Source organism: Caloenas nicobarica, chromosome 30, assembly GCF_036013445.1.
Source record: "Caloenas nicobarica isolate bCalNic1 chromosome 30, bCalNic1.hap1, whole genome shotgun sequence".
NCBI classification, from domain to species: Eukaryota; Metazoa; Chordata; class Aves; order Columbiformes; family Columbidae; genus Caloenas; species Caloenas nicobarica.
Window position 1 is genome coordinate 118,089 of NC_088274.1, and position 18,743 is coordinate 136,831.

The following is an 18,743-nucleotide window of genomic DNA, read 5'->3' on the forward strand; positions in this document are numbered from 1 at the left end:
CCGCTGCGCGGGTCGCGCGTCCCTTTAGGGGAGGCCCCGCCCCACCCCTGCAGGCCACGCCCCCGCCGCGGTGACGCACGACGCAGGGGGCGCGGCGCGCGGCGGCCCCACCCCGCCGCCAAGATGGCGGAGCTGGACCTGCTGGGCTCGATCCTCAGCTCCATGGAGCGCCCGCCCGCGGCCGCCGACGGCGAGACCCGGCGCCGGGCCAGGGGTCAGCGGGCCGGGGCGCGGGGGCCGGGCGGGCCGGGGGCGGCGGGAGGGAGCGGCCGCGGGGGGGGCGCGGCCCGGCCGCTCGGCTCTTCCGCCCCCCCCACGCTGTCCGTCAGGCCTGGCCACGCCCCCGGCGGAGTGGCCACGCCCCGCGTGGGAGGAGCCGCGGCGGCTCCGCCCCCTCGCTCGCTGGCCACGCCCCCAAGTCACCTTGAGGGACGTTCGGTTCTGGCCACGCCCCCAGCCCTGTGGCCACGCCCCCAGCCGGTTGATGGACACCTAGAGCTGCGGCTGGCTCCGCCCCCTTGTCCCCCACACCTTCTCCCAGGCAGCCGGGGGGGACCCAGGAGTCCGGGGGGGGGACCCAGGAATTCGGGGGGACCCAGGAATCTGGGGGGGGACCCAGGAGTTCGGGAGGGGACCCAGGAGTTCGGGGGGGACCCAGGAGTTCGGGGGGGACCCAGGAGTCCGGGGGGGGACCCAGGAGTTCGGGGGGGACCCAGGAGTCTGGGGGGGGACCCAGGAGTTCGGGAGGGGACCCAGGAGTTCGGGGGGGACCCAGGAGTTCGGGGGGACCCAGGAATCTGGGGGGGGACCCAGGAGTTCGGGGGGGACCCAGGAGTCCGGGGGGGGACCCAGGAATTCGGGGGGACCCAGGAATCTGGGGGGGACCCAGGAGTTCGGGGGGGACCCAGGAGTCCGGGGGGGGACCCAGGAGTTCGGGGGGACCCAGGAATCTGGGGGGGACCCAGGAGTTCGGGGGGACCCAGGAATCTGGGGGGGGACCCAGGAGTTCGGGGGGACCCAGGAATCTGGGGGGGGACCCAGGAGTTCGGGGGGGACCCAGGAGTCCGGGGGGGGACCCAGGAATTCGGGGGGACCCAGGAATCTGGGGGGGGACCCAGGAGTTCGGGGGGGACCCAGGAATCTGGGGGGGGACCCAGGAGTTCGGGGGGACTCAGGAATCTGGGGGGGGACCCAGGAGTTCGGGGGGGACCCAGGAGTCTGGGAGGGGACCCAGGAGTTCGGGGGGGACCCAGGAGTTCGGGGGGGACCAAGGAGTTCAAGAGGGACCCAGGAGTCCTGGGGGGGACCCAGGAGTTCGGGGGGGACCCAGGAGTCCGGGGGGGGACCCAGGAATTCGGGGGGACCCAGGAATCTGGGGGGGGACCCAGGAGTTCGGGGGGGACCAAGGAGTTCAGGGGGGACCCAGGAGTTCGGGGGGGACCAAGGAGTTCAGGGGGGACCCAGGAGTTCGGGGGGGACCAAGGAGTTCAAGAGGGACCCAGGAGTCTGGGAGGGGACCCAGGAGTTCGGGGGGACCCAGGCGTCCTGACCCCCCCTTTCCCCCCAGAACAAGCCGCCCGGGTGAAAAAGCTGCAAGAACAGGAAAAACGCCAAAAAGTGGAATTCAGGAAGAGGGTGAGTAGAGGGGGGGAAGGGGTGTCCCCAGATGCCTGGGTCCCCCCCGGACGCCTGGGTCCCCCCTGGACGCCTGGGTCCCACCCGAACGCCTGGGTCCCCGCAGATGGAGCAGGAGGTGTCCCAGTTCATCCAGGCCCCGGGGGAACCGCGGCGGCGCTTCCAGCCCATGAACAAGATCGAGAGGAGCATCTTGTGAGGGGACGGGGCACTGGGGGCACTGGGGGGCACTGGGGGGCACTGGGGGGCATGTGGAGAGACTGGGGGGGACATGGGGCCACGGGCGGGACTGGGGACAGAACAGGAGCCCCTGAGGTGGCCGTTGGGGACCCTGGAGCAGTTTGGGACCCCCCTGGGGACACTGGGGACATTGGGGTGTCCCCGCCCCCCCAGGCACGACGTGGCTGAGGTGGCCGGGCTGACGTCGTTCTCGTTCGGGGACGACGAGGACAATCGATACGTGATGGTGTTCAAGAAGGTGGGGACGGGGGACATGGAGACGTGGTGGGGACAGAGGGATGGGGGACATGGGGGGACAGGGGGACATGGAGACGTGGTGGGGACAGAGGGACAGGGGGACATGGGGGGACAGGGGGACGTGGAGACGTGGTGGGGACAGAGGGACAGGGGGACATGGGGGGACAAGGGGACATGAGGGGGACACAGGGAGACATGGAGATGGGGGGACGCGGGGGGACACGGGGAGGGGGGATGTGGTGGGGACATGGGCACAGTCAATACGTCGTGGTGTTCGAGAACGGGATGGGGACATGAGGGGGACATGAGGGGACATGGAGACATGGGGAGACGTGGGGATGGGGGGGACAGGGATATGAGGGGGACGTGTGGGGGACATGTGGGGGGACGTGGGGATGGGGGGGACGGGGATATGAGGGGGACGTGTGGGGGACATGTGGGGGGACGTGGGGATGGGGGGGCCGGGGATATGAGGGGGACATGTGGGGGGACGTGGGGACGTGGTGGGGACAGGCGGACAGTTGGGAGGGGACGCGGGATGGGGGAGGGGACGGGGGGGACAAGGGACACTGGGGTGGTGGGGGAGGGGGAGGGGCAGTGGGGGAGGGTCTGACGCCCCCACAGGAATTCGCGCCGTCGGACGAGGAGCTGGACGCGTATCGGCGGGGGGAGGAGTGGGACCCCGCCCGGGCGGGGCAGCGGCGGCGCCTGCGGGTGGGTGGGGCCGGGGCGGGGTGGGGGTGGGACGGGCGGGGTCCTGATGGGTGGGGCCTGGGGGTGGGGTGGGACACGGGGGTGGGCGGGGCTTGGCAGAAGGTGGGCGGGGCTTATTGCTCTGACCCCGCCCCCAGGAGCTGGCGGCCCAGCAGGAGGAGGCGGAGCTTGAGCGTGGCCCCGCCCCGCCCGGCCCCCCCACCGACTACAAGGACAAATACCGGCACCTGATTGGCTGCGAGGCCGCCAAGGCCGCCGCCCGCACCATGGAGGCCAATAAGGCGTATGGATGCGGTGAGTGGGGGCAGGGCCCGGACGCCTGGGTCCGCTGCTGGGGGGAGGGGCTGGGGTGCCCGGACGCCTGGGTCCCCTAGGGGGTGGGGTATTCACCAGGACGCCTGAGTCCCTTGTTTGGGGCAGGGTCTTGGGGTGCGCTGTAGTGCGGGAGGAGTTGGGGGGGATGCCCGGACACCTGGGTCCCCTTTTGATGGGGGGAGGGGAGTGTCAAGTCACCCTGATGCCTGGGCCCCTGGGGGGGGTTTGGTGTCCCCGGACGCCTGGGTTCCCTCTGGGGGTCTCCCCGGACGCCTGGGTCCCCGGTGACCCCCGTGTTCCCCCAGTTCCGGCCGCGCACAAGCGGGACACGCGGTCGATCGAGGAGGCCATGGACGAGCTGCGGGCCAAGAGGCGGCGGCGCCAGGGGGGGGCGGGGCCCGGGGGGGCGGGGCCCGGAGCGGGGGCGGGGCCCGGAGCGGGGGCGGGGCCCGGAGCGGGGGCGGGGCCCGGGGGGGCGGGGCCCGGAGCGGGGGCGGGGCCCGGAGCGGGGGCGGGGCCCGGAGCGGGGGCGGGGCCCGGAGCAGGGGCGGGGCCCGGGGGGGCGGGGCCCGGAGCGGGGGAGGGGCCGGGGGAGGCCTCAGCCTGAGGGGGGAGGGGTGGCACCCCCAGGGGGGTTTAACCTGGGCGTTGGGGGAGGGGGTGACGAGGGGACACCCGCAAGTCCCGGCTCCATGTCCGTGTGTCTGTCCCACCCCCCCCCATAAATAAAGTGACGAGTCGGGGACAATCACGTTCCAGAGCGTTTATTGGGGGGACACTGGGTGGCCCCGGGGGGACGTTGGTGGCCCTGGAGGGGTCGGAGGCCCCCGCGGGTCCTACTTGGCGCGGGGGTTGCGGAATTTGCGTCCGGCGAACTTGGCCTTGTCCCCAAGTTCCTCCTCGATCCTGGGGGGACACGGGGTCACGGGGGGTCACGGGGGGTCACGGGGGGTCACGGGACCGATGGGGGTGACCCGGGGGGAGCCCCAGAGGGGACGTGGGGGGGCTGGGGGGTGACGTGGGGACAAGGACAATCCCTGGGGGGCAGGGCTGGGGACACCCGAAGTCCCTTTGGGGGGGACACGGGGACGTGGGGGGACATTTGGGGACATTTGGGGCCTTCTCACCTCATGAGCTGGTTGTACTTGGCCAAGCGCTCGGAGCGACAGGGGGCGCCCGTCTTGATCTGGGGACAGAGGGGACAATGGGTGACAGTGAGGGACAGTGGGGGACTGTCCCACCCCCGGGGGGTGATGACGGGGTGATGGGGTGACAGTGGGTGACAATGACCAGGGTGACAGCGGGTGACAATGACCAGGGTGACAGTCCCACCTGCCCCGTGCACAGTCCCACCACCAGGTCGGCGATGAACGTGTCCTCGGTCTCCCCCGAGCGGTGACTCACCATGACCCCCCAGCCGTGGCTCTGGGCCAGTTTGCACCTGTGGGGACAGGGGACAGCGTGGGGACATGGGGACGGGGGGGGAGACGGGGGTATGGGGACATCGGGGACACTGTGGGGACAGGGGGATATCGGGGCTATGGGGACGCGGGTTTTGCCGCAGAGATTTTTGCACAAAGGCCTTTTCGTGCTGATTTTACACAAGAATTTTCCCAAGGGGATTTTTCCTGAGGGTTTGCACGAGGGTTTTGCACGAGAGTTTTCCCAGGTTTTGCATGAGGATTGCACAGGGGTTTGCGCAAGGATTGCACAGGTTTTGCATGCGGGTTTTCCCAGTTTTGCACAGGAATTTTCCTGGGTTTTGCACGAGGTTTGCAGGAGGTTTGCATGCAGGTTTTCCCAGTTTTGCACAGGGGTTTTCCCGGGTTTTGCACGTGGATTTCCTGGGTTTTGCACGTGGATTTCCTGGGTTTGGCACGGGGGTTTTCCTGGGTTTTGCACGGGGGTTTTGCACAGGGGTTTTCCCGGGTTTTGCACGGGGTTTTGCACAGGGGTTTTCCCGGGTTTTGCACGGGGGTTTTCCTGGGTTTTGCACGGGGTTTTGCACAAGGGTTTTCCCGGGTTTTGCACGTGGTTTTCCTGGGTTTTGCACGGGGTTTTGCACAAGGGTTTTCCCAGGTTTTGCACGGGGTTTTGCACAAGGTTTTCCCGGGTTTTGCACAAGGGTTTTCCCGGGTTTTGCACGTGGTTTTCCCGGTGTTGCCGCCTGGATGACTCGGTGACGGAGCCGATCTGTTTGACCTTGAGCAGGAGGCAGTTGCAGGCGCCGAGTTCGGCCGCGCCGCTGGATGCGCTTGGGGTTCGTCACCGTCAGGTCGTCCCCGACCACCTGGATCCCGACCTGGCCCAGGAACCGGCGCCAGCCCTCCCAGTCGTCCTGGTCAAACGGGTCCTCGATGGACACCACTGGGGGGAAAAACCAGTAAGAACCAGTATAGACCAGTATGGACCAGTATGGACCAGTACAGAACTGTAGGAACCACACCAGTCCCATCCCAGCTCTCCCAGTCGTCCTGGCCAAACAGGTCCTCAACAGAGACCACTGCACAAAAAGCCGCGATACAAACCAGTATAAACCAGTACAGAGCTGTACGGACCAGCACGGGTCGGTAAGGACCACTATAAACCAGTCCCTCCAGTCCATACCCGGGCAGTCCTTGATGAAGCTCTGGTAGAGCTGCCCAGTCCCTCCCAGTCCCCCAGCGTTCCCAGTCCCCCAGCGTTCCCAGTCCTCCAGTGCTCCCAGTGCTCCCAGTGCCCCCAGTCCCCCAGTGCCCCCAGTGCTCCCAGTGCTCCCAGTGCTCCCAGTGCCCCCAGTGCTCCCAGTGCTCCCAGTGCCCCAGTGCTCCCAGTGCTCCCAGTGCCCCCAGTCCATACCCGGGTAGTCCTTGATGAAGCTCTGATAGAGCTGCCCCAGTCCCTCCCAGTCCCCCCCAGTGCCCCCAGTCCCCCCAGTCCCCCAGTCCCCCCCAGTGCCCCCAGTCCCCCCCAGTGCCCCCAGTGCCCCCAGTCCCCCCCAGTGCTCCCAGTGCCCCCAGTCCCCCCCAGTCCATACCCGGGCAGTCCTTGATGAAGCTCTGGTAGAGCTGCCCCAGTCCCAGTCCCCCCTGTGCCCCCAGTGCTCCCAGTGCCCCCAGTGCCCCCCAGTCCCCCCAGTGCCCCCAGTGCTCCCAGTGCCCCCAGTGCCCCCAGTGCCCCCCAGTCCCCCCCAGTCCCCCCAGTGCCCCCAGTGCCCCCAGTCCCCCCAGTGCCCCCAGTGCTCCCAGTGCCCCCCAGTCCCCCTCAGTCCCCCCCAGTCCCCCCAGTCCCCCCAGTGCTCCCAGTGCTCCCAGTGCCCCCAGTGCTCCCAGTGCCCCCAGTCCCCCCAGTCCCCCCAGTGCCCCCAGTGCCCCCAGTGCTCCCAGTGCCCCCAGTGCCCCCAGTCCCCCCAGTGCTCCCAGTGCTCCCAGTGCCCCCCAGTCTCCCCCAGTGCCCCCCAGTCCCCCCCAGTCCCCCCAGTCCCCCCAGTGCCCCCAGTGCCCCCAGTCCCCCCAGTGCCCCCAGTGCCCCCAGTCCCCCCACTGCCCCCAGTCCCCCCAGTGCCCCCAGTCCCCCCCAGTCCCCCTAGTGCCCCCAGTGCCCCCAGTGCTCCCAGTGCTCCCAGTCCCCCCAGTCCCCCCCAGTGCCCCCAGTGCCCCCAGTGCTCCCAGCCCCCCCCAGTCCCCCCAGTCCCCCCAGCCCCCCCAGTCCCCCCAGTGCCCCCAGTCCCCCCCAGTGCCCCCAGTGCCCCCAGTCCCCCCCAGTGCTCCCAGTGCTCCCAGTCCCCCCCAGTCCCCCCCAGTGCCCCCAGTCCCCCCCAGTGCCCCCAGTGCCCCCAGTCCCCCCCAGTGCTCCCAGTGCCCCCAGTCCCCCCAGTGCCCCCAGTGCCCCCAGTGCCCCCAGTGCTCCCAGCCCCCCCCAGTCCCCCCAGTCCCCCCAGTCCCTCCCAGTCCCCCCAGTGCCCCCAGTCCCCCCAGTGCCCCCAGTGCCCCCAGTGCCCCCAGTGCTCCCAGTGCTCCCAGTGCTCCCAGTGCTCCCAGTCCCTCCCAGTCCCCCCAGCGTTCCCAGTCCCTCCCAGTGCCCCCAGTCCCCCCAGTGCTCCCAGTGCTCCCCAGTCCCCCCAGTCCCCCCAGTGCTCCCAGTGCTCCCCAGTCCCCCCAGTCCCTCCCAGTGCTCCCAGTGCTCCCAGTGCCCCCAGTCCCCCCAGTGCCCCCAGTGCTCCCAGTGCTCCCAGTGCTCCCAGTGCCCCCAGTGCTCCCAGTGCTCCCAGTGCCCCCAGTGCTCCCAGTGCTCCCAGTGCCCCCAGTCCATACCCGGGTAGTCCTTGATGAAGCTCTGATAGAGCTGCCCCAGTCCCTCCCAGTCCCCCCCAGTGCCCCCAGTCCCCCCCAGTCCCCCCAGTCCCCCCCAGTGCCCCCAGTCCCCCCCAGTGCCCCCAGTGCCCCCAGTCCCCCCCAGTGCTCCCAGTGCCCCCAGTCCCCCCCAGTCCATACCCGGGCAGTCCTTGATGAAGCTCTGGTAGAGCTGCCCCAGTCCCAGTCCCCCCCTGTGCCCCCAGTGCTCCCAGTGCCCCCAGTGCCCCCCAGTCCCCCCAGTGCCCCCAGTGCTCCCAGTGCCCCCAGTGCCCCCCAGTCCCCCCCAGTCCCCCCAGTGCCCCCAGTGCTCCCAGTGCCCCCCAGTCCCCCTCAGTCCCCCCCAGTCCCCCCAGTCCCCCCAGTGCTCCCAGTGCTCCCAGTGCCCCCAGTGCTCCCAGTGCCCCCAGTCCCCCCAGTCCCCCCAGTGCCCCCAGTGCCCCCAGTGCTCCCAGTGCCCCCAGTGCCCCCAGTCCCCCCAGTGCTCCCAGTGCTCCCAGTGCCCCCCAGTCTCCCCCAGTGCCCCCCAGTCCCCCCCAGTCCCCCCAGTCCCCCCAGTGCCCCCAGTGCCCCCAGTCCCCCCAGTGCCCCCAGTGCCCCCAGTCCCCCCACTGCCCCCAGTCCCCCCAGTGCCCCCAGTCCCCCCCAGTCCCCCTAGTGCCCCCAGTGCCCCCAGTGCTCCCAGTGCTCCCAGTCCCCCCCAGTCCCCCCCAGTGCCCCCAGTGCCCCCAGTGCTCCCAGCCCCCCCCAGTCCCCCCAGTCCCCCCAGCCCCCCCAGTCCCCCCAGTGCCCCCAGTCCCCCCCAGTGCTCCCAGTGCTCCCAGTCCCCCCCAGTCCCCCCCAGTGCCCCCAGTCCCCCCCAGTGCCCCCAGTGCCCCCAGTCCCCCCCAGTGCTCCCAGTGCCCCCAGTCCCCCCAGTGCCCCCAGTGCCCCCAGTGCCCCCAGTGCTCCCAGCCCCCCCCAGTCCCCCCAGTCCCCCCAGTCCCTCCCAGTCCCCCCAGTGCCCCCAGTCCCCCCAGTGCCCCCAGTGCCCCCAGTGCCCCCAGTGCTCCCAGTGCTCCCAGTGCTCCCAGTGCTCCCAGTCCCTCCCAGTCCCCCCAGCGTTCCCAGTCCCTCCCAGTGCCCCCAGTCCCCCCAGTGCTCCCAGTGCTCCCCAGTCCCCCCAGTCCCCCCAGTCCCCCCAGTGCCCCCAGTCCCCCCAGTCCCCCCAGTGCCCCCAGCGCCCCCAGCGCTCACCCGGGTAGTCCTTGATGAAGCTCTGGTAGAGCTGCCCCAGCTGCTCGCCCGTGATGAGCCGTTTGGGGTCGGGCGGGGATTTGAAGTCCAGGTCGTACTTCCCGTCCCGGCAGAACTCGGAGGCCGCCACGTCCATCCCGATCACCACCTTGTCGGGGTACCCGGCCTGCCCGATGGCCGCCTTCAGCAGCTCCAGCGCTGGGGGGCGCCCCACGGCGTGAGCGGGACCCAGGCGTCCGGGCCCCACGGCAGCAGCGAGGGGGACCCAGGCGTCCGGGCCCCACAGCCCCCCCGAGGACCAGAAACATCCACCCCGAGATGTTCTTACGCCGACAACCTCCCCTTGGCCGAGAGGACCCAGGCGTCCGGGCCCGTATTTCTATGGAGGGACCCAGGCATCCGGGCCCCACAACCCCCCACATCAGCCCCCAGGGACCAAAAACACGGACCCCGAGATGCTCCCACCAGCCAGACCCAACGTTGACCCCCAGCAAGTTCCTCTTGGCCAAGAGGACCCAGGCGTCCGGGCCCCACATCCCCCCACTGGTGTCCTGCCCCCCATCCCCCCATGTCTCCCCCTTTCCACCAAGATCCTCCCCCTCCCCCACCCTCAGAGGACCCAGGCGTCCGGGTGCTCCCCCCTCCCCCACCCTCAGAGGACCCAGGCATCCGGGTGCTCCCCCCTCCCCCACCGTCAGAGGACCCAGGCGTCCGGGGCCGCTGCCCTTTCTCCAGTTACGGCCACAACCACTAAATCTGGATTTGACCCCGAAACCTGACCCCGGGGTGGGGGAGGGGCTGGAAATAACCCTGAGCCCCCCACCCAAGAGGGGGGATGGGCGGGCGGCGAGGAACCCAGGCGTCCGGGGGGATGCCAAGAAAAGGACCCAGGCATCCGGGGGGATGCCAATAAAGGGACCCAGGCGTCCGGGGGGATGCCAAGAAAGGGACCCAGGTGTCCGGGGGGTGTTACTAGAAGGACCCAGGCGTCCAGGAGGATGCCAAGAAAGGGACCCAGGCGTCCAGGCGGTGTCACTAGAAAGACCCAGGCGTCCGGGGGGCATTACTAGGAGGACTCAGGCGTCCGGGGGTGTCACTAAAGGGACCCAGGCGCCCGGGGCAGGGCCGCGGTACCTTCGTTGTTCTCCAGGATGTTGGGCGCGAAGCCGCCCTCGTCACCCACGTTGGTGGCGTCCTTGCCGTACTTGGCCTTGATGACGCCCTTGAGGCTGTGATAGACCTCGGCCCCGATGCGCATGGCGTCGCGGAACGAGGACGCGCCCACCGGCAGCACCATGAACTCCTGCATCGCCAGCTTGTTCCCCGCATGCGAGCCCCCGTTGATCACGTTGAAGGCCTGGAGACGGGACCCAGGAGTTCGGGACACCCCAAAGACCCAACAACCCCCCCAAAGACCCAACTGGGCCCCCCAAGACCCAACTGGGCCCCCCAAGACCCAACAACCCCCCCCAAGACCCAACAACCCCCCCCAAGACCCAACTGGGCCCCCAAGACCCAACAACCCCCCCCAAGACCCAACAACCCCCCCCAAGACCCAACTGGGCCCCCAAGACCCAACAACCCCCCCCAAGACCCAACAACCCCCCCCAAGACCCAACTGGGCCCCCAAGACCCAACAACCCCCCCCAAGACCCAACAACCCCCCCCAAGACCCAACTGGGCCCCCAAGACCCAACAACCCCCCCCAAGACCCAACAACCCCGCCCAAGACCCAACTGGGTCCCCCAAGACCCAACTACTCCCCCCAAACCCGACAGGAACCCCTAAAGACCCAGCGACACCCCCAAAACCCAACCAGACCCATCAAAACCCAACTGAGACCCAGCCAAAACCCAACGGGATGCCCCAAAACCCAACTGAGACCCAGCCAAAACCCAACGGGATGCCCCAAAACCCAACTGAGACCCAGCCAAAACCCAACGGGATGCCCCAAAACCCAACTGAGACCCCCCGAAAGATCCAACTGGGTCCCCAAATACTCACCTGGATCCCCAGTGACCCAGCTGGGCCCCCCAATGACCCAACTGGGTCCTCCAAGACCCAACAACCCTCCTAAGACCCAATGACCATCCCAATGCCCCAACTGAGACCCCCAAAACCCAATGGGATGCCCCAAAACCCAACTGAGCCCCCCCAAAGACCCAGCGACACCCCCCAAAGACCCAAAACCCCCAAAGATCCCCCCAAGCCCCCCGGGATCCCCCTGAAGCCGCCGGGACACCCCCAATTCCCCCCGGGGGCCCCGGGTGGTACCGGCACAGGCAGGATGAGCTCGGCGTTGCCGGCGAGATCCGCGATGTGCCGGTACAGGGGGACGCCCTTCTCGGCCGCGCCCGCCTTGCAGACGGCCAACGAGACACCCAGGATGGCGTTCGCCCCGAATTTGGCTGCGGGGGGGGGAGAGGTGAGTTGGGGGGGACCCAGGCGTCCGGGAGGGACCCAGGCGTGCGGGGAGGGGCTCACATTTGTTCTCGGTGCCGTCCAGGTCGATCATGAGCTTGTCGATCTTCTCCTGCTCCACCACGCTGATTTTCTAGGGGGATAGGGGTCAGGGGTCAAAGGTCAGCCCCACAGCCGCCCCCCAAGGCCCCGCCCCCCGGCCACACCCACCTTCTCCAGCAGGGCGGGGCCGATGGTCTTGTTGATGTGCTCCACGGCCTTGAGGACGCCTGGGGGGAGGGGTGACCTCTGACCTCGGGCGGGACGGACTTGGGGGGTCTCGGGTTTTGGGGGCGTCGTTGGGTCTTGAGGTGCCCGGCTGGGTCTTTAGGAGAATCTTCGGGTCTTGGGAGACCCAGTTGGGTCTCGGGGGGCCCAGTTGGGTCGTTGGGGGTCATTGGGCCTTGGGGGGCCCAGTTGGGTCGTTGGGGGGTCATTGGGCCTTGGGGGGCCCAGTTGGGTCGTTGGGGGTCGTTGGGTCTCGGGGGGCCCAGCTGGGTCATTGGGGTCGTTGGGTCTCGGGGGGCCCAGTTGGGTCATTGGGGGTCGTTGGGTCTCGGGGGGCCCAGCTGGGTCATTGGGGTCGTTGGGTCTCGGGGGGCCCAGTTGAGTCATTGGGGGTCGTTGGGTCATTGGGGGGATCTTTGTGTCTTGGGGGGGGTCTTGGGGGACCCGGTTGGGTCACTGGGGGGTCATTGGGAGGGTCCCAGTTGGGTTTTGGGGGGTCACGGGGTCCTTGGGGGTTGTTGGGTCTCGGGGGTCCTGGAGGGACCCGGTTGGGGTCTGGGGGCTCCCGGGGCCGTTGTTGGGGGGTGGGGGGCGGGGTCCCCCGTGTCCCCCCGTGTCCCCCGGTCCCACCTTTGCCCAGGTAGCGGCTCTTGTCCCCGTCACGCAGCTCCAGGGCCTCGTGGATCCCGGTGGAGGCGCCGCTGGGGACGGCGGCTCGAAACCGTCCTGGGGGGGACGTGAGACCCAACCACGGCCCCACAGCCCCCCGGGACCCCCCCGGCCCCCCGGGACCCCCCACAGCCCCCCGGGACCCCCCCGGCCCCCCGGGACCCCCCAGGACCCCATGGCCCCCCATGTCCCTTCGTGTCCCCCCATGTCCCCTCATGTCCCAAACGTCCCCCCCAAGTCCCCACCCCCATGTCCCCCAATGTCCCCAACACCCACTAAAACCTCCAAGTCCCACCATGTCCCACCATGTCCCCATCCCCCCCCGTCCCCCCGTGTCCCCACGCCCCCCGTGTCCCCCCGTGTCCCCACGCCCCCCGTGTCCCCCCGTGTCCCCCCGTCCCCCCGTGTCCCCCCGTGTCCCCCCGTGTCCCCCCGTCCCCCCGTGTCCCCACGCTCCCCGTGTCCCCCCATGTCCCCCCATCCCCCCGTGTCCCCACGCCCCCCGTGTCCCCCCGTGTCCCCCCATGTCCCCCCATCCCCCCGTGTCCCCACGCCCCCCGTGTCCCCCCGTGTCCCCCCGTGTCCCCCCGTCCCCCCGTGTCCCCACGCCCCCCGTGTCCCCACGCCCCCCGTGTCCCCCTGTGTCCCCCCGTCCCTGTGTCCCCCCGTGTCCCCACACCCCCCGTGTCCCCACGCCCCCCGTGTCCCCCCGTCCCCCCGTGTCCCCCCGTGTCCCCCCATCCCCCCGTGTCCCCCCGTGTCCCCACGCCCCCCGTGTCCCCCCGTGTCCCCCCATCCCCCCGTGTCCCCCCGTCCCCCCGTGTCCCCACGCCCCCCGTGTCCCGGGCCCCTGTCCCACCCTTGGCCGTGTGCAGATCCACCTCCACCGTGGGGTTTCCCCGCGAGTCCAGGATCTCCCGGGCCAGGATCTTCTGGATGGACATGGCTGCGGGGGAGGGGCGGGGGTCAGGGGGACCCAGGCGTCCGGGTGACCCTGATGTGACCCCAGACCCCTCTCATGCCGCAGGGGACCCAGGCGTCCGGGTGACCCCCGGTTGGCGCCAGAGAACCCCCTGCTCTCCCCTAAAGGGACCCAGGCGTCCAGGAGGACCCAGGCGTCCGGGAGGGAACCCAGGCGTCCGGGAGACGACCCTCTGCCAAAAAGGGGACCCAGGTGTCCAGGAGGAACCCAGGCATCCGGGAGGGAACCCAGGCGTCCGGGAGGGAACCCAGGCGTCCGGGGGGGACCCAGGCATCCGGGAGGGAACCCAGGCATCTGGGAGGGGACCCAGGCGTCCAGGGGGGACCCAGGCGTCCGGGAGAGGACCCAGGCATCTGGGAGAGGACCCAGGCGTCCAGGGGGGACCCAGGCGTCCGGAGGGGACCCAGGCATCCGGGGGGGACCCAGGCATCCGGGGGGGACCCAGGCGTCCGGGCGCTGCTCACTTGCGCTGGTTCCGCTGGGTCCTGCCCCCCGGAGGGTCCCCAGGGACTATTTATGCCCAAACGCCCCCCAGACCCCCCCTCCCCCGCAAGGGACCGGGGACAAGTTCGGGACCCAGGTGTCCGGCGGGGGGAGGGGAGGCCGCGGGGGGACCCAGGCGTCCGGGCCGGGCGGCACTTGCCGATGGTCCCTGGGTGTCCCCTCCCCCCGGTTATTTTTAGCCCCCCCAAAGGTCTCGAGGAAAGGACACGGTAACACGAGACCCTCCCCCCCCCCGGACGCCTGGGTCCCCCGGAGACACCCGGACGCCTGGGTCCCCTCTTGGTGTCTCCCGGATGCCTGGGTCCTCCTTCTTTGGGAGGAATCTCCCGGACGCCTGAGTCCCTCTTGGGGGGGTCTCCCGGACGCCTGGGTCCCCTTTTTCGAGTGGGGGAGGGGGGGTCTCCCGGACGCCTGGGTCCCCTTTTGGGGTCTCCCGGACGCCTGGGTCCCCTTTCGGTGGCGCTCGCGGCGCCCCCTGGCGGCCGCGCGGGAGCAGCACCGGCCCCCGGGCCCCATGGCGGGGGGGATGGGCCCGGGGGGAGGGGCGGCGGCTCTGACCACTTCCCGGGGAAGTTCCCGCCGGGGGGGGCGGGGCCCGGACGCCTGGGTCCCTCGGCCGGGGATGGGGGAGGGGCAGCGCTGGTTACCGGTTCTGGGGGTCGCGCCCACCCCCCCCGGTTACCCACAATGCAGCGGGGCGGGGGGTGAGGGAAAGAACGGCGGGGGGAGGGGCCGAACTCCTGGGTCCTTCCTGAGTCCCTCCCGAACTCCTGGGTCCCTCCCGAACTCCTGGGTCCCCTCCCGGACTCCTGGGCTCCCCCCGGACTCCTGGGTCCCTCCCGAACTCCTGGGTCCCTCCCGGACTCCTGGGTCCCCCCGGACTCCTGGGTCCCCTCCCGGACTCCTGGGTCCCTCCCGAACTCCTGGGTCCCCCCGAACTCCTGGGTCCCTCCCGAACTCCTGGGCTCCCCCCGAACTCCTGGGTCCCTCCCGGACTCCTGGGTCCCCCCGAACTCCTGGGTCCTCCCGGACTCTTGGGTCCTCCCGGACTCCTGGGTCCCTCCCGAACTCCTGGGTCCCCCCGAACTCCTGGGTCCCTCCCGGACTCCTGGGTCCCTCCCGAACTCCTGGGTCCCTCCCGGACTCCTGGGCTCCCCCGAACTCCTGGGTCCCTCCCGAACTCCTGGGTCCCTCCCGAACTCCTGGGTCCCTCCCGGACTCCTGGGTCCCTCCCGAACTCCTGGGTCCCTCCCGGACTCCTGGGCTCCCCCCGGACTCCTGGGTCCCTCCCGAACTCCTGGGTCCCTCCCGGACTCCTGGGCTCCCCCCGAACTCCTGGGTCCCTCCCGGACTCCTGGGTCCCCCCGGACTCCTGGGTCCCTCCCGGACTCCTGGGTCCCTCCCGAACTCCTGGGTCCCTCCCGGACTCCTAGGTCCCCCCGAACTCCTGGGTCCCTCCCGGACTCCTGGGTCCCTCCCGGACTCCTGGGTCCCCTCCCGGACTCCTGGGTCCCCCCGGACTCCTGGGTCCCTCCCGGACTCCTGGGTCCCTCCCGGACTCCCGGGTTCTCCCCCCGCTCCAACGGGCCGCGGGGCCCCTCCCCCTCCCCCGCCCCGGGGCAGGAAGTGAAACCGCCGCCCCTCCCCCTCCCGGAAAGTCCCGCCCGGGGCCGACTCAGCCCCGCGGGGCGGGGGGAGGGGTGCGCGCGGGGGTCCCAGCGCCCCCGCCCCCGCCTTGGGGGCGCTCGCGGCCCCTTTGCCCGGGGGGGGGAGGGGCCCCCCCCCCCACCGCCGTTATGGGGCGCGCGCTCCGCGGGGAAAGGGGCGTGTCCGCCAGGCCCCGCCCCCGGCCCCGCCCCCGGCCCCGCCCCCGGCCCCGCTATGAAAAGCCGCCGCCTCGCGCCGCCGCCCGGCCCGTCCTCGCGCCGCCGCCGCCGCCGCCGCCGCCGCCCCGCTCGCGCACGCGCAGCGGAGGCCCCGCCCCCTCCTCCTCGGCTCCGCCCCCTCCGGGCCCCGCCCCGCCCCGCGCGGCGCCGCCCCCCGCGCTCCCGTTCCCGCCGGCGCCATGAGCGGGTGGGCGCCGTACGTGGAGACGCTGCTGGCGGACGGCACGTGCCAGGACGCCGCCATCGTGGGATATCGCGACACGCCCGCGGTCTGGGCCGCGGCCCCGGGCAAGACCTTCGCCAACATCACGGTGAGGGAGCGCAACGGGGACGGGACGGCGACGGGACGGGGGGGGAAAGGCGTTTCCCGCCTTCCACGGCGGGGACCCAGGCGTCCGGGAGGGGGCGGGGCTTGAGGCATCACCCCCCCGGCGATGGGCACCGCGGAGGGACAAAAAAGGCAGAAAAACGCGAAAGTTGCCAGCGTGGCCCGGCCCCCCCCCTTGGAGAGAGGGAGGGACCCAGGAGTTCGGGGGGGGAACCCAGGAGTTCGGGGTGGGGGGGACCCAGGAGTTCGGGGGGGGGGGGGGGGGGACCCAGGAGTTCAACAGGGACTCGGGGGGAGGGGACCCAGGAGTTCGGGGGGGGAACACCCAGGAGTTCTGGGTGGGGGGACCCAGGAGTTCGGGGGCGGGGGAACCCAGGAGTTCGGGGGGGGGGACCCAGGAGTTCGGGGGGGGGGGGGGACCCAGGAGTTCAACAGGGACTCGGGGGGAGGGGACCCAGGAGTTCAACAGGGACCCAGGAGTTCCGGGGGAGGGGACCCAGGAGTTCGGGGTGGGGGGACCCAGGAGTTCAACAGGAACCCAGGAGTTCGGGGGGGGGGGGATCCAGGAGTTCGGGGGGGGGACCCAGGAGTTCAACAGGGACCCAGGAGTTCGGGAGGGAGACTCAGGAGTTCAGGAAGGGTTCCCCCTCCCCCCACCCAAAATCTGGCTGCCCCCCTTCCCGCTTTTAAGAGGGGTCCCGAACTCCTGGGTTCCCCCCGAACTCCTGGGTCTGCTGAAAAGGAGGGGGGGAGGGGTCCCTAAAAAACAGAAAAAAAAAAAAAATGCGCGGAATGTGGCCACTTCCCGGTGGGGGAGGGGCGGCCGGGGCTTCCTGTGGGGGAGGGGCGGCGCGCGCGCATCCCCCCCTTCCCCCGTCCCCGGACGCCTGGGTCCCCCCGCGGAAATCGGGGGAGGGGGGGAGGAAGTTGTGGGGGGGCCCATGTTGGGGGGGAGGGGGAGGGACCCCGGATGCCTGGGTCCCTCCCGAACGCCTGGGTCCCTTATAAGGTCATAAAATGGATGGGAGGGTCATGGGGGGGGGATGGGGGTTATGGCCCGGACGCCTGGGTCCCATCTGGGGTCATGGAGGGGGGTCCCTCCTGAACACCTGGGTCCCTCCCGAACGCCGGGGTCCCTCCCTGAACTCTGGGGTCCCTTCCGAACGCCGGGGTCCCTCCTGAACACCTGGGTCCCTCCCGAACGCCGGGGTCCCTCCCTGAACGCCGGGGTCCCTCCCGGACGCCTGGGTCCCTCCCGAACGCCGGGGTCCCTCCCTGAACGCCGGGGTCCCTCCCGGACGCCAGGGTCCCTCAGCACACTTGGGTCCCTCCCGAACGCCGGGGTCCCTCCCGAACGCCTGGGTCCCTCAGCATACTTGGGTCCCTCCTGAACGCCGGGGTCCCTCCCGAACGCCGGGGTCCCTCCCGAACGCCTGGGTCCCTCAGCATACTTGGGTCCCTCCTGAACGCCGGGGTCCCTCCCGAACACTGGGGTCCCTCAGCACACTTGGGTCCCTCCCTGAACTCTGGGTCCCTCCCGAACGCCGGGGTCCCTCAGCACACTTGGGTCCCTCCCGAACGCCGGGGTCCCTCCCGAACACTGGGGTCCCTCCCGAATGCCGGGGTCCCTCAGCACACTTGGGTCCCTCCGAACGCCGGGGTCCCTCAGCACACTTGGGTCCCTCCCAAACGCTGGGGTCCCTCAGCACACTTGGGTCCCTCCCGAACGCCTGGGTCCCTCTGAACGCCGGGGTCCCTCCCGAACGCCGGGGTCCCTCAGCACACTTGGGTCCCTCTGAACGCCGGGGTCCCTCCCGAACGCCGGGGTCCCTCCGAACGCCGGGGTCCCTCCGAACGCCTGGGTCCCTCCGGTTGTTGCGCGGGGGGCTGGGGGCGCCCCTGACCTTGCCCTCGGCCCCGCGCAGCCGGCCGAGGTGGCGGCGCTGGTGGGCCCCGAGCGGGGGCCGCTGCTGGTGCAGGGGCTGACCCTGGGCGGGCTGCGCTGCTCCGTGATCCGCGACTCGCTGCTGGTGGAGGGCGAGCACAGCATGGACCTGCGCAGCAAGAGCCCCCCGGGGGCGCCCACCTTCAACATCACGGCCACCATCACCAACAAGAGTGAGTGACCCCCGGACCCCAAACCCCTGAACCCCAGACCCCCCCAAACCCCCCGAACCCCAAACCCCCCCCAAACCCCCACCTTCAACATCACGGCCACCATCACCAACGAGAGTGAGTGACCCCAAGCCCCCTGAACCCCCAAAACCCCCTGAGCCCCCCACCATCAACCAACAAGAGTGAAACCCCCCCGAAACCTGCCATAGCCCCCCATAGCCCCCCCACCTTCAGCATCCCCCTGAGTGACCCCCCCATGACCCCCCTCCCCCCCCCCCGGGCACCTTCGCCCCGAGTGTCCAAGCGGGGACCCCCCACGTCCCCCACCCCCAGGTCCCCTTGGAGGGGTCACCCCAGGTCACCCCACCCCCAGAACCCCCGTGGCCATCCCTGGGGGTCACCCCTCCCCCACACACCCCCCGTGACCCCTCCCCCACCCCGTGACCCCTCCCCCACCTGATGACCCCCCCGCAGCCATCGTGCTGGTGATGGGCAAGGAGGGGGTCCCATCCCCCTCCCCCACCCCGTGACCCTCCCCCCGCAGCCATCGTGCTGGTGATGGGCAAGGAGGGCGTCCACGGCGGCGTCGTCAACAAGAAGTGCTACGACATGGCCGCCCACCTGCGGCGCTCCCAGTACTGAGGGACCGGCCCCCGGGCCCCCCGGGACCAGCAGGAGCCTCCAGGGACCACCAGGACCTGCCCCTCCCCCCCGCTGCCGGCAGCAAAATAAAGAAAGAGCCTGTGGGGAGACAACGTGTGGGGCAGATGTGGGGCTGGGGGTGGGGCAGATGTGGGGCTGGGGGGGTGGGGCAGATGTGGGGCTGGGGGGGGTGGGGCAGATGTGGGGCTGGGGGGGGGTGA

At 70.9% G+C, this 18,743-nt stretch overlaps 3 protein-coding genes across 4 annotated transcripts; 2 read left to right on the plus strand and 1 right to left on the minus strand.

The window, feature by feature from the left end:
- The first annotated feature begins 76 nt into the window (after nt 1-76).
- On the plus strand, nt 77-3,748 carry SPAG7 (sperm associated antigen 7). The gene is made up of 8 exons (XM_065653384.1): nt 77-214; nt 1,568-1,635; nt 1,742-1,830; nt 2,029-2,113; nt 2,737-2,826; nt 2,964-3,120; nt 3,447-3,652; nt 3,737-3,748. The coding sequence occupies exons 1-8, from the start codon at nt 124-126 to the stop codon at nt 3,746-3,748; spliced, it is 798 nt and encodes a 265-aa protein (XP_065509456.1). The 5' UTR covers nt 77-123.
- Nucleotides 3,749-3,889: 141 nt separating this feature from the next.
- ENO3 (enolase 3) lies at nt 3,890-13,011 on the minus strand. The gene is given in 12 exon segments (XM_065653486.1): nt 3,890-4,047; nt 4,269-4,327; nt 4,474-4,582; nt 5,306-5,382; nt 5,384-5,508; nt 8,709-8,906; nt 9,843-10,065; nt 10,983-11,116; nt 11,193-11,262; nt 11,340-11,398; nt 12,027-12,122; nt 12,925-13,011. Coding segments are annotated over 12 exon segments (1,305 nt in total). The 5' UTR covers nt 13,010-13,011; the 3' UTR covers nt 3,890-3,977.
- A 2,527-nt stretch (nt 13,012-15,538) lies between these two features.
- PFN1 (profilin 1) lies at nt 15,539-18,635 on the plus strand. Of its 2 annotated transcripts, none has more exons than XM_065653484.1 (3): nt 15,539-15,748; nt 17,691-17,883; nt 18,355-18,419. In XM_065653484.1, exons 1-3 carry the CDS (start codon nt 15,617-15,619, stop codon nt 18,408-18,410), a joined length of 381 nt encoding a protein of 126 aa, XP_065509556.1. In that variant the 5' UTR covers nt 15,539-15,616; the 3' UTR covers nt 18,411-18,419. The 2 variants fall into 2 exon arrangements, with proteins under 2 accessions (XP_065509556.1, XP_065509555.1); XM_065653483.1 differs by lacking the exon at nt 18,355-18,419 and adding an exon at nt 18,425-18,635 and having other exon boundaries at nt 15,540-15,748.
- The last annotated feature ends 108 nt before the right edge of the window (nt 18,636-18,743 follow it).